The 14617-nt window shown below is 41.3% G+C and overlaps 2 protein-coding genes across 2 annotated transcripts; both read left to right on the top strand.

Annotated features, from left to right (window-relative positions):
* The first annotated feature begins 41 nt into the window (after positions 1-41).
* On the top strand, positions 42-9103 carry accs (1-aminocyclopropane-1-carboxylate synthase homolog (Arabidopsis)(non-functional)). Its single transcript, XM_040025296.1, has 15 exons — positions 42-1488; positions 1598-2352; positions 2426-2485; positions 2617-2687; positions 2835-2904; positions 3581-3647; positions 4250-4347; positions 4466-4543; positions 4756-4856; positions 5354-5443; positions 5551-5596; positions 5707-5848; positions 6217-6359; positions 6470-6623; positions 8252-9103. The coding sequence occupies exons 1-15, from the start codon at positions 849-851 to the stop codon at positions 8644-8646; spliced, it is 2910 nt and encodes a 969-aa protein (XP_039881230.1). The 5' UTR covers positions 42-848; the 3' UTR covers positions 8647-9103.
* Positions 9104-9165: 62 nt separating this feature from the next.
* On the top strand, positions 9166-13738 carry si:ch211-256a21.4. The gene is made up of 5 exons (XM_040025303.1): positions 9166-9176; positions 9593-9868; positions 10009-10211; positions 11817-12008; positions 12348-13738. The coding sequence occupies exons 3-5, from the start codon at positions 10019-10021 to the stop codon at positions 12659-12661; spliced, it is 699 nt and encodes a 232-aa protein (XP_039881237.1). The 5' UTR covers positions 9166-9176; positions 9593-9868; positions 10009-10018; the 3' UTR covers positions 12662-13738.
* Positions 13739-14617: the final 879 nt, after the last annotated feature.

Below are 14617 nucleotides of genomic sequence, written 5' to 3'. Positions count from 1 at the left end.
TATTTTTACTTTTATGATGAACTAGTTAAAAGTCTAAATAAATATAAGAATGGTTAAAGTAACAACTAAAGAAATTGGATGACTGTGTCAAAATTATGCCTGTTTCAAGCTGCAACGCTGATTAGTTTATCCTCACAGGAGGAATTCCGGGACACGACTGTATACAAAACACGCATCCATGCTTTAAGGCTGGCTTGATTTGTACACCTGTGTGTGACTGCCATCTCCTGGATATGTACTGAACTTACAAAAAAAAAAAACGAACAAAACAGCACTGGAACCAGTAGAGGGGGCTATAACACAAAGCTCCCCGTTTGAGTCTGACTCGCATGGTTGCGTCTACCCCGTTACAGCCTGGTATAAGTGAAAACCAGCCCGCTTTCAGCAGCTCCAGCGTTATAACACGGACCAAAGTTATCCCGGAATAAGGACAGCACGCATGTGCCGTCAACCCGGATGTAGATATCCTAGTGCGCGTCTATTCCCCGTTTCTCCAAGTTATTACAACATTTGCTGTGAGAAACATTTGCAGATCTTAACCCCAGCTGGACAAACCTTTGCCGCCCCAAACCTGTCCAAACCGGGTTAACCATCCGTGACATGTATCGGGCTACGTGGATGTCACATGAGAGTGACAGCTCCACAGTGGTCTCATTTCGGAGCGCTGCATTTTTGATTTAAGGTGAGAGAAACTACAGTGAGTTGGTATAACCTACACTTTTACTGCATGAGTAATGCATTTAAAATCCAGCGTGTGTCGGCGTGCCTGAAGTTGGCCTGACAGAGGCCGCCTGCTCGTTTTCGCTATCATCATCCCGTGTTGCAGAAATCCTCCTCTAACTTAGACGATGGACTTCCGCGGTAGGAGGCATGAGCGAGGCAGCAACTGGACTGACCCGGAGATTGTGGAGCTGCTCCAGCTGTGGTCCGACGAGTCGGTGCAGATTGAACTGGAGAGTTCACTGCGCAACCAGCGCGTGTTTGACCGTATCGCCCACATTTTGCGTGAAAAGGGCATCTACCGCACAGGAGACCAGTGCAGGGAGAAGATTAAAAAGATGAAGCTGGAGTACCGCCGCATCAAGGACAACCACAAAATGAGGTCTTGGAAGTTTTATGATGTGATGGACAGAGTGCTGGCGAATCGGCCGGCTATTACTTACTCCTCCCTAGGCGGAGCTGTCATAGCTCAACAGGTGTTCCAGACCTCTGGGGCACCTGAGGCATACCTGCAAGGAGTGCCAGCGGGCTCTTTTGGTCCTGCTTCCTCCGGTGGGTTTCTCTTTGGCCAGCCCCCAAAAGCTGGAGATCCGCTGGATATCAAATGTGAAGATGTGGAGGAGAGCATGCTGAACTCCGGAGAGGCACCGCCTGAGATGTACTATGGTTCTGGAGATGATCAGGAAACTGATGGGCAGTCTCTACTGGAGCCAGAAGACACCCTGAGCCGAGCCGAGAGCACACTTAATACAAGAATTTCACCTTCAGGTTGTCAGCCGATAACTATCATTATTATTATTATTATTAGTTAGAATCAGCATATGTTTATAAAATTGATAGCAGGCTAAAATCTTATTTCTCTTCTTTACATTCTCAGGTTTTAGTGACCTGAACATGACTGGCTCTGCTACAGCCACCACCTTGGCTGCTGGTGGTCCCGTGTCACACGACACATCCGACGAGCCCAGAAAGGAGGGTTCTCGTCAACAGACCTCAGTGAGACAGAGGAAGCGGCGCCGGGGTGGTAAAACATCATGGTGCCATGGGGGCGGTAGATGCGGTGGTCAGGAGAGACTGGATAAAGCCCTAGCCAGCTTCCTGAACTGGCAGCAGTCTGCAGAGGAACGTCTCCTCTCACTGGAGGAGGCGCGGCTGGAGAGAGAGCTACAGGCGGAGGAGCGCAGGGAGCAGCGGGAGGAGAGGAGGGCAGAACAAGAGCGTCAGCATGAGCTCCGCCTGTTCAGCATGCTCACGGGGGTGTTGCTCGCTGTCAGAGAGGGTACGCAAACCACAACACAAAGCGACCCCGCCACCTCACCCTTAGCTCGTTTTTCAGCTTCGCTGATGACAACGCCTGCCCCCTCTGCTCCTTCATCTTCATCCCAGCCACCTCCAGAGGCTCCCACGACAGAGTCTGTTTTTAATCAGGAGACAAAAAAGTCACAGCTCAGATCTGTCAAGGCCTGCAAAATGTCTCAGAATGCTTTGGAAACACTGAGGGGTGAGGAAGGTCCCGGCAATAGCATCTACCTGTCTGAGCGTGGTAATAGCATCCGACTCCATGAAGGTATCCTCCAGGAGGGCTACATCCAATATGGAATGGACCGGCACCATGATACAGACAACCCTGATGTAAGGGAGCACAATGTTGTAAACACCAGTCACAGATGCTTAAGCATTTATTAAAAGCTCCTTCTTTTTCCAGGGTATTATCAACATGGGGACCAGTGAGAACAAACTTTGTTATGATCTTCTTCATAAACGGGTAAGATAAATATTAGGTTCAATGCAGTCTATAATGATATGTGTATAGCCATTTACTTGTTATTACTTATTATTATGAATTATTCTGCCTGCTCTTTGACAAAAAAAATCCCATTTCCTTTTCTGCTACAGCTGACCAAGCCTGACATGCTGCACATCAACCCATCCTTGTTGCGGTATTCAGACTGGAGGGGGCACGCTTTGTAAGACACTTAAATGCACATTTATTTTTAATCTTTTCTTAATGAGGATCACATTTGTTATGTGACTCATGGTGAAGTTACATTTTTAACAACAACCTTTCACTGTGCACATTAACCCCATGACCTTTCCGTCTCGCTCTTTCTCAGCCTCAGGGTGGCAGTTGCAAAATTCCTGACTCGCTACTGTTGTTCTCCAAACCCATTAAAAGCTGACAACGTGGGTATTGCTTTTATTATTGAAATAGTATGCACTGTAAGTAATATATGAAATGTGTTTAAGACGGCAGCCACAGCCAGTTGAATATGTAAAAACCTTCGTGCGTTAAGGGAATCATATTAATAACAAAGGTAAAACTGGAACAACTTTTTATTAATCACTCACCTTGCAGTAAGCACAATCCTGAGGACTTTGTACTCTTTTGTGCACAATGCCACGGAGCTATATTGCACAACTCCTATATAATGACTCCATAAATGTTATTGACCCTTAAGATAATAATATTTGACACACAGTATACAGGATAAAGGGTAGAAGATGTAATAAATCCCCAGGTTGTGTAAATAAAGTCCTCATCTTGTGACTCATAGCGATGTCCAGCAAATAACATAATTACTGACAAATAAGCCTTTATTCCACTTTTATACTAATGCTCTGGATTATAGCCTCTCATTTTTATCAAAAATGAAGGATATTGAGCTGAATGCTTTATTTCACTAATGATCAAAAAATGTCAAACACTACAATTGAACTGACAGCAGTTCTGGGTTCACCAACTTAATTTGCACAGGAATGAATAGCAGGTTTAGTAGGTGGATTAATTTAAAGCACATTTATCAGGACTCGTGCCATAATTGGGTCTTTCATAACACAGTGGATGCCTGTGTTTGTCCAGGTTGTGGTGATGAATGGCTGTGGTTCCCTCTTCTCATGTATTGCTGCAGTCATTTGTGATCCCAAAGGTAGGTTCAGATATGCTTTGACGTACAATTCATTTAATGCATCCATATCTGTACCGTATGAATAAAAATGAGTGAGCGGTAGAGAGGAAGTCGAGTCCGCGTTCCTCTTTTGCTTGTTTAACAGATAATTGGAAGGATTACGCAGACTTATTTTAAAGAAAACACCCAGCCACATAAATTGCGCATTCTGTTTACCTCTGCTGGCGAAGCTTCATTTTAAGCAGCGCAGTAAATTGTTTTGCTCAGTCACAACGTTAAAAAAAAAATCATGAGCCTCAGAGTCAGCTGGTATTTACCTATTTACTGCCTACCTGAATCACTAAGGCAGAGTGAGTCAGTCATTAGTGGGATGTTTTTGAAATCAGCAGATGCTTTTCGTTGGTGATTTTGGTTCCATGTTAGCAAAGGCAATGACCAGTAACAACTCAAAATAGTACCAGATATGGCTCAGTTAGCATTTGCTGTGCAATATATACACCCATGAAAATACAATATGATACAGATTATATGTGCACATTTAGTTATTTGTATACTAAAATGAAAAGTGAGATAATAAAAAAAGTGCATATTGTAACCTGTTTTGTGTGTTTTGCATCCCGTAGATGCCATCCTTATTCCGACTCCTTTCTACGGCGTCATCACTGAAGATCTTCATCTGTATAGCGATGTAAAACTCTTCCATGTTCCCCTTGATTGTGAGGTAGGAAGGCACAACCCGAGTTACTTGCAGCATTTTGCATTTGAAATGGATGTTTTTGTGCACACTGGAATGTAATGGCCCCTGTTCAGCTGGGCTGCTTTTTCTTTTGTTTTTAAAGGCTGATGGCAAAGATAACAGACCCTTCCGCCTCACTGTACGGAAACTAGAAGAAGGTCTGCAAAGAGCTAAGGAAGAGGTAACGTGTGAAGGCATGCTGGTTTGAAACAGTAACATTTAAATGTTAAAAGAAAGACAAAATTACTCGAGCAAAATTCTCAGCGTAGATAAACACCTTGGATGCTTTGTTCTTCTCAGAGACTTTTTTTTTTTCAGTTTATCTGTAAAGACTGTGAAGGTACAGTGTAGCAGTTCCTGTTTACTTCCAGTTGAACCTGCCATTTCTTTAAGGGGTTGACAATTCGCGGCGTTATCCTGATGAACCCCCACAACCCTCTGGCTGAAATCTACAGCCTGAAGGAAATGATTACCTTCCTGGAGTTTGCCAAAAGGTATGTTTGCCTCACTATTATCTCACACTGCGGCCTAACGCTGTAATCCTCTTGCTCTACATTCCTGTGGTTCCTTTAAGCGCTTTGCCAAGTCACTGCATATAGTTCCTACTGTGATCTGTTTTATTTTATGATGGAGAGCTCTGTCCCATGTGTGGAATATCAAACATTCTTGACGGAGTTTTACGACCTCTCTTAATCACCAGCATATTGTCAAGTGCAGCCATGTGCCAAAGAGACTCCTGCAACATCTATTGTTTTCTAAATGATCTTGCCAGAGTAATTCCCTGCACAGACCCTTCCAGGCACTGAGCTGTTGTAACCATAAACCACAGTGCTTTTACAGTGACACTGGGCGTTGAAGGAACTGTTTTACATTGATGTTGCATTTTCCTTGTCTTAAATATCCATTAAGAATATAAAACCAGGCCTTATTATTGCTGCACTGAAAATATGTATATATTTATGTTATCTTCCTGTCTCCTTTCCTGCTTTAGAAATGCTCTCCATGCCATTGTAGATGAAGTGTACATGCTGACAGTGTTTGATGAATCTGTCACCTTTCAGAGTGTCCTCAGTGCAGACAGGTACTGCGTGAACCTAACCTCCGCATGATTAGTCTGTTAGACCTTGAATCATCATAACTGCTGCTGAAGACATCCACTTATCTCATAATGATGTGCCCTTATTTCAGTTTGCCCGATCCACAGAGGACGCATATAATGTGGGGAATGAGCAAGGTATGTGCTGTACAGAGGCCTGGAAGTGGAAAACTGTGAGACTTTCAATAACCGTATACATTGCTTTCACAGTTCATTATTTTTCATTGACTTTGTCATGTCCTTTCTAGGACTTTGCAATGGCAGGAATCAGAATAGGCACTTTATATACTGAGAACAGAGACCTCGTGGAGGCTTTGGCCAAATTGGGCTCTTTTCATGGTGTCTCTGGGACTACCCAGCACCAGGTTGCACAACTGCTTCAGGATAAAGGTAAGATCTGAGCTTTTTGTGTTCTTTTGCAGTCACACTGCTGTTGTAACATCAGATTTATCAGAAAAACCACTTGGAAAGTAATCCTAACATGAGCACAATTTGGACAAAACTATCCAGCACGCTTTACACAAAACAAGCATTTTGTGTATAGCGGAATTTATATTCATAAATGCAAATTACTTTTGATGCAAGCATGTTAACAATTCCACTGTTCTTCCTTGTGCGTTCCATGCTTTCAAGAAACACGAGCCTCCCTTTTTTGCTTTCTCTGATATGACAAGCACAGCATGGGGCCTCTGCTGCAGAAAGACTTGTAACATTTAATTTACACTTGCCGACTGTCACTTGGCATTCTCGTGTTGTAGAGTGGATCAATGAGGAATTTTTGCCTGAGAACAGACGCAGGCTGAAAGCTGCGTGCAGCTACTTGACTGGAGAGCTGCTCAGTATGGGCATCCCGTTTCTAGACAGGCCTGCGACACTGTATGTCTGGGCTGACCTTAGAAAGGTAACAAGACCGAAGTCGAATTGAAATGGCTTGCATATGAACGCAACATTCTTCTCATTCTTTTGAGATATATATTCTTTAGGTTTGATTTGTCACTTCTGTTTTGGTAGTATCTCCAAGAGTCATCGTTTGAGGAGGAGCTGTCTCTGTGGAAGTGTTTCCTCAGGCACAAGGTGCTGCTCAGTTGTGGCCAAGCGTTCTGCTGTTCAGTGCCCGGGTGGTTCCGCATCGTCTTTGCAGACCAACAGCACCACCTTCAGCTTGGTCAGTACCAACAACACTCGTAGTCTCTCTTGGCCAGGCTGTTTATGCCCTCTCAGCCGTTCACCTACTCTCTGTTTTAGTAAGAGCAGTGAGCCATTAACATTGGACCAGATTTGTTGGTCCAAAGAAGCAGTGAAAAACAAAACTATTGTACACCTATGTTGTTCACAGTGCAAATGGATAATGACACAAGAATACTAGAAAAGCAACCCAAGAGTCTTTCAAAGAAAAGAAGAAATGAGATTGAAAGAAATGGGATGTTCTTCAATGGCCAAGTCAGTGATCTAAAATCAGTTCCTTAATATAAAGCTGAAAGCAAAACAGCCGCAAACAAGCAGAACAGGCTGTCCCAGATTGCAAATTTGAAATCTGAAAATTTGGGAAAACGTATACAATGTATTTCAAAAAAAGTTGAAGCAATACTTTTGTTAAATGTGTTTATGTAAAGGTAAAGGTCGGCACTTCATTCACTTCTTGATTGTTTGGTTTAAAATCCACATGTCATGGTATACAGAAAAAAAGTGTCATTGTCCAAAAAACCTAACTGTGTACACAGTATACTCTACAGGAAGGCTGAGTACAGTTAAATAAGGAGAACTAGGCACATAAAATGCCATCATTTAAAGCAGGGGTGGGGAACTCCAGGCCTCAAGGGCCGGTGTCCTGCAGGTTTTAGATATCACCCTGGGTCTTCACACCTAAATCAAATCATTAGTTCATTATCAGACCTCTGGAGAACTTTGACACATTTAAATCAGCTGTAGTGGATCAAGGACACATCTAAAACCTGCAGGAGACCGGCCCTTAAGGCCTGGAGTTCCCCCACCCCTGCTCTAAAGAATAGTACACATGAAGTTTCAAGATTATGCTACAAAATAAAAGTAAACAAATGAAAATTTAAAATCAAACATCACAGTCACCAAATTCCATTAGAAAAATAATAACAAAATACAAACATATCTAAATCTTTAAAGCAGCTCTTTTCAGTGGACTCTGGTTCTAAGGTAAGATTAGCTGTTATTCCGTTGAGGGAGGGAGAGTAAAGGTCATATCCTTTAAATTTTACCACAAATTTCCTGCCCAAGTGCTTTGCTATCCTTGGTCTATTATGAAAAACTGAAAAAGAATAGTTAAACACATGAAAATTGCTCCTCATTCTTGCTCAACATTTATAAAAATGAGGATAAAAATCTTAATTCATTCATTTTCCTCATAGCTATTTTTGAGATAGTGTATGCAGAAAGTTCTTGGCTTGATGTTAACCTCTCCGATTCCAAAAGAAGAAGACTGAGTAGTCTGTAATGACCTAATCGGTTGATTTAATAAAAACCCAAAAGACATCCTTTAGTTTAGCATTCTAGTACAGCGATATCTTTCAAATTATAATAGTAAAGGCTTTAATTGTTAATATTTAATTGTTTCTGTAGTTTTTAAATCTACCATAGTTATACTTTGTTTATATGCTATTATTTTTAAAGTTTACAGCTTTCTGGATTAAATATGTAGAATGCTTTGTCACCCTGTGCTTATACTAGACAGTGATTAGCACATATTTGTGATATAACTTATTCATTCAAAGGTTTATGTTGTACTGACTTATTTTGTCACTTTGTTTTGTGGTTTTTCAGGCCTTAAGCGAATTAGAGAGGCTTTAAAAGAAACTGAAGCAAAAATGAGAGTCCCGGACATCAAACAAACCAGTGAGGAGAGCCAAAAGCCAGTAAAAAAGGACAATGCAGGTTCAGACAATGCTGCTACTGTCAATCCAAAAACCTTACCCGAGAACAATTCATCAGATCAGCTGAAGGAGAGGGATAGCCCTGTTCCTGACACAGGCTCGCTGGCCACTGAAGACTGCCAAGCCTCTAAGCCCACAGAGAGTCTTGACACGCTGATCGGTACTCTCAGGCATCAGATCCGTTCCTCTGATTGGCTGGAGAAAAGCACTCCAGAGCTGTCTGCTGGGGAGGACCCAGAAATTTTTGATGTGTTCAAGGTCCTGCTGCAAAGAGCCAGAAAGTAAGCTTAGGATTAAACAGGCACGAATGTAGCTGCCAAATTTCAAGAGGCAGTACTTAAGCATCCCTCTTGCTTCCTGTGTTTATGGTGAAAAGCTTGACACAAACACCTGACACAAGGTCAGCTCTGATGTCTGTTTTTGAAGAATGAAATAGCTGAGACCAGGTTAAAGAGAAGTAAAGAAAAAACCCGGCCTGGCATTAAGAACAGGACGGAGTACTTTTCTGTATGCGTCTTGAGGCCTTATTGTTAAGCTGAGAAGTGGATTTATTTGCTGATATTTTAAGTGGATGCCAAATAGAACAACCAAAAATCAGACGTGTCCTAACATCAAACACTACAAATCTCTTTTCTTGTGAATTGTAAATGTTTCTGATTTTCATCTTACGCGGTTTATTTTGTCAAAATGAATTGTACTTGCTGTAAAGTTAATAGTCCACAAATAAATACAGGACGTATTATTTATTTTCTTGACTGTTATTCATTTAGAGTAAGTAGCCTTTAGCTGGAGATGTGTTATTTTGTGTGCTCTTTGTTTGTTTCAGTGTGACATTATCTTTTGTTCTTTGGCATGGGTGGGCTGTGGGTTCCGTTCCGCTGCTGCAAAGGAAAGTGAAGGTGGTGAGAGTAGAGTGACGAACAGGGGGGAGTTATCTGATGCTGAAGACGCTATTGGCTGACAACACTTTGTAGCCCACTGTCTGTGACAGCGAGTGGGATTTCCTTAACCGTTTCGTGATGCGTAATGACCCGACGACACCCCCCACACACTTTCTACATGACAAGGGTCTGATTTGTTTATTGCAGTCGAACATAATCGCTCAACTGTTAAGGGACTTGTAGATCGAGCTTTTCGAACCTATTCAACTCTGTTTGCTTTTAGACACATAAACTTCTGCTTCCTCAAATATTGAAAGGCTGTTGCTGGAGCTTTCACTTTCTCTATAGAGCGATTCGGCAAGTCACAGTGGAGAATTCAAGGGGAAATTTCAGCCCTGATGGGTGGGAGTTTCCACTGCGACGGTGGAGTTACAGTGAGGGTTTGATCTGTTGTGGTTGTAAGCATATTATCTCATATGTCAAATGAGCGTTGGAAGTGTTTGTGCAGTAGTTTTGGCACAGCACTACTTTTACACTTTCTTCTACTTTTCGGCAAACTCAAATCAGAGTTTAACCTCAGGGCTTGGTTCCTGACAGCTTTTTTCCCTTCAACAACAACAACAAAGGTAAGCCAGGGCTTTTATATTTGTAAAGCTCATTTAAATAATCTAAATGCCAAGGTTACTTTTAAGACAGATTATCCCTCTGTCGCTGAACTTCAGCACATCCTAATTACACTCTTGTTTATCGCCCCTGTCTCTTTTAGCGGTGTCAAAATGAAGTTTCTTGAGCTGGATGACTTGATCGGTCGCTTCAGGTTTTCACAGTCCTGTTTGGGATTAGTGGGGTGCCTGTGTGTGTGCTATGCAGTCTGGACACCTTACTGGGTGAAGGACAGGGGACTGTGGACGGAGTGGAACGCCACTGAAAGCGACCAGACGAATCCTAAAGATGATATTGGCATCAACGGTGAGCCAAGCGCTTCTCTGACACCACTCTGCAGTCAACAAATCTCGTATCTGTCTTAAGCTTTCACTCTGTGTTAGGTTAAAGGTTTGACTGACTAAAATGTGTTAGCAAAGGCAGCATATTTAATGAGACTTAAGCACATCTTTGCTGTGCTGTTTTGATAAGACTGCTTCTGCTTGCTTCAGCCTTAGGAGAATTTATTTTTCTCAAGAGAGGATCAATATCAAAAGGGAGATTTGACAAAACGCTGAGTTACAGAAGAGATTCTCTGCAGCAGTAAACAAGTTTGAGCTTGCTTCTGTCCGGGTGAATTGCATTCTTTGTTAAGGCTCAGTTCTGTACTGAATGTGCTTGCGAAATCTTTAGTGAGCTAAAACCCGGTCTTTATCATTCAAATCTCATTTCGTGTCATAAACTGACATAAACTGAGTTTATGCTGTTAACAATTAATCTAATATTGTATAAGTCCTCTGCTCTCATACACAAAGAAGGAAAGCAAATGAGAAAGGACTCAAGATAGTTGTTGTCTTTTTGCTTGACAATATATAAAAAAATAACAGTAATAATGGTGATTAGAAATGATTAACGACACAACGAAAAAATATCAGTTATGACAACAACAAAAAGTCTTTTCCTCATGCTGAGAAGAAACTCTAATGAATGAGTGATCAATATTAAGATTATTAAGAAGTACCACAAAATTATTAATTTACTAAAAAGATAAAACTATAGTAAATAGCTGTTAACTGCAATAGTTCAAAGTTGACTTAAAGAGATATATTATGCTGTGTCTGTTCTAAAATTAAAAAGAACGATACTGAATATTGAGTTTCAGGTAAGGAGATAAACATATAAAGGTTATCCCTGAACACTTGGTTTCCTACAGTTTTCATCTCTGACATTAGCTAATGACATCATTTATACATCTGCTCCTGGCCGAAACCTTGTTTCTTCTCAGGAAATATTTGTACACATTCTCGTCAAGCATCAAATCATCTGCCGGAGTAGCAGAATAATAGTCATTTGATGTACTTCATTTAAAAACCAACAGTGCTGGGAAATACAGTCATTTGGCAACAGCACAATATCATTTTTCTAGGTACTCTTTTAGCGCATCCCACATGTCTCCCCTGGGGGTATTTCTAGAAAAAAAAAGTATATAAGGCTTGTGACAAATTTGTGAAACTTGGCCAGACAGAAGAAAGTAGACATTTAAGAAACAGTGTTTTTTTGTTTTTTAAAAAAGCCCAGAGCTAATAGGTTATTACCTTTTTCCAGTGGACTCTTCAAGTGCTGCAAAACAGCTGGTATTAAATAAATGAGGACTTAATTGAATAGTGAAGTATGGACAGTTACTCTGGTGGAGTGCCAGAATAAAAGTGTAGAGGTGGAAAACAGCATAATCCTGTTTTCCAAACATTTAATCCTAAGCGCACTCACAGATCATTCTCTAGCAAAGGCATTCGAGGATAAAATAAGGGATATATTGTGGGAAATTTGACATTGTGTAGTGTTTATCATGCTCGTAGTGGAAATGAATGTGTAAAAATGAATATAAGTGTAGTTACCCATTCTAATTTTCGTCTGTTGTTTTGTGTCCTGCAGCTCTGGAAGCAGAGAGGGTCTTTGGAGTTCTCTCCTTCCTGATGGCCGTGAGCACGGCTGCTCTGTGTCTGGTGTTTGCCCTCTGCTGGACATCCCAGACGGTGCGCTCCTACTCAAACACTCGCGCTCTCCTCATTGTACAAAAGGCGCTCTACCCCACTACCCTGCTGCTGTTCACCATGGCCCCCACAGGTGTGTAACATATATTCATTTCCTATGACATCCACATATGTAAACACGGTGTTTCTTGGATTTCTGTTATTCTGTTTCTCCATTTCCAACTACCCTCCAAATGGCCTTTTGGTTTATGTCATTCATGTCAAGCTCTCACCTACAGAAGTTGTTTCATGTACTACTCATTTATGTACCCCGCTGGGGAGCGCACAGAGACTTTATTTTCTTTGGAATTGCAGTTCAATATCATGCAAAGTCTTTCCTAAAGCTCCAGGCATGTAATAATTGTGCTTAATACCTTTTTGCTTTTAGCGGTAATCATACTTGAGTTGACTCATTTTCGCCATCTGTCTACAGGTTTCTTCTTCCTCCTGAGCTGGTCTTTTTTCACATATCAGCACCGTGAAGAAATCCGTCAGGACTTCTCCAGTCTTGGCTCCTCCTATTGGCTGGGGGCTTTAGGTTGGACCCTGCTGCTCGTCGTGGAGCCGATCGTCTTTATCGTTGAACAGGCTGTCGTGCCAGACATCCTACCTGACTTGGAGAATGCTGTGGAGCCATGGCGGATTTCCTCTCCATCTGAGGCCGACGAACAATCTTTTAGTCAAAGTTCTCATCCTTTTAACCCCAAAAGCAACAAGGGTGTGATGAAATATATGTCTGAATTTTGAATGGAGTTCAGAAACAATAAGGACATGAATATGAATATGACGCTAAAGGAGTCAGTTTACACATTATTGCACACAAACTCAGCTAACTGTGCACTGAAAGAATCCTGAAGTCAGAAGAACTGAAGTTTCCTGCTGGGCTTACTGTGGAAGTCATTTTCTGGTTTGTTGACTGGTTCACTGGTTTGTTGATTGAAATGAAACCACAACACACTAAGGACTAATAACATACCAACTAGTGAAATACACAACTAATGATAGGTTTGTGCCTCAGCCAGGATCAGGGTCCAGGTATAAAGGGCTCTGAGTTCAATCTACGTAAACAAGACATTCAGTTAGTACATTTATCTAAATAGTGCTGCTGCGATATATCTTACCTGAAGTCATTGTTATGGCCATGTGACGCTTCAAATAGTAATTCTCATGTAAAAGATGATAGGTACTGATTAATGTTAACAGATTTACACATTACAAGCATTTTTGGTGTGTTACATATGTTTTTCTTTTTTGTTTGCATGGAGATTTAACTTGGGTTTATTTATAAACAGATGAGTAGTTCTCAGATATGTTCGTGAGCCCAGACTATAATTTCAACTACAGCATTGTTTTAATGCAGAGCTCCATGAGGGCCTGAAGATCATGGCCATTCAGTACTTGTTTTCAGCCGTGTCCCTTATGCACATTTCTTTTAATAGTAGATTGCACTGTAGTTAAGGAAATTCCCACTTGCAAATTCTTTGCAATTTTTACAGTAAGAAACATTGGTGCGCATCAACAGAATTCCAACTATTGTCAGCTAGCTGTCATTTGGCAGGACGTGGGGTACATCTTTGAGTGGTTGCCAGTCCGTTGTAGGACTAACAAGAAACAATGCTCTTGAACGGTCTGCCTGCACTACCTTTCACACTGGTGGACTCTTCTCCTTTAGACTTTTGAAACACTCTCTTTTCTTTTCTTTTTTTTATACCAAGTCTTTATTAATTGTGAATTTTGTTACTTTGTTGTTTTTTGTTGTTGTTGCCCATTTTGTATTATTTTTTTTAATGTTATCAAAAAACAATAAAACTTCTCGGTATAACACGTATCTTGTCTTTAAGTTATTTTCAGTAAATACAAGTTTTCATTTAGTTGCAAATGATTCGATTCTGTTTTATTTACACGTAGCAGCTTACATGTTTTTTTTTAAAGTTAAATAGCAGTTGTGTGTGTGTATACATTCCTGTGTATACCATAGAAAAGAGCAACAAAAAAGATCTAGGCACATATCCAAACTTTTTTTGTACTGTAACTGTTCAACAAAACTTCGTCTGCTTGTGGTAGACTCTAGCTTTTATCCTGACTAAGCAACCCTCAGCAACTCACAGTTTAAAAAGCGTTGTTCCTTTTAGAAAAGTATCTGGATGTTTTTAAGAGAAGCAGAAGCTTGTGTGGTTGAGCGCTATGGTTCTTTGTTTGGACAGTTGCCCACCAGCCCGTGGGTCTTGAATGTGTAGTGAAGCAAGAGTTCTTCCCTTGCAAGTCCTACATCTGCTTCCTTTTTTTGAAAAACTCTTTCATTTCTTGCATGCAGCTGCTGGTTCTGCAGAACATTTGGGGCACCAGACAGCAAACTGCCTCCCAAGTCGTTATTTACTTTCTTTCACACCTTCCCAAGAGGAAAGGAAGCGCTCAGATGCTGGACTGCTCATGTTTATGTTCTCAACCTGCCAAAGTGGGGGAGAATTAAGTGGCTCTGGCTTTGTTAATTGGGCGTTAATCAGGTGTTGCTCTAATTAAAAGGCAGTTCCGCCCTGTTGGGCCCTGGTAATGAGTTTGTTATTAAATCCACAGAGGATTTTTGTCTCTTTTTCAATTTACCAACAGGGTAGTGGTTAATTGCTGTGTAAATGAGGGGAATGTCCTTGAAGGTCGCGTTGCATCAGCGTGCGATCCATGAACAGAATTGTTCCAAAGAGCTTC

Source organism: Simochromis diagramma, unplaced genomic scaffold, assembly GCF_900408965.1.
Source record: "Simochromis diagramma unplaced genomic scaffold, fSimDia1.1 OVJJ01000293.1, whole genome shotgun sequence".
Classification (NCBI taxonomy): Eukaryota; Metazoa; Chordata; class Actinopteri; order Cichliformes; family Cichlidae; genus Simochromis; species Simochromis diagramma.
This window is presented reverse-complemented; position numbering and strand designations above follow the sequence as displayed.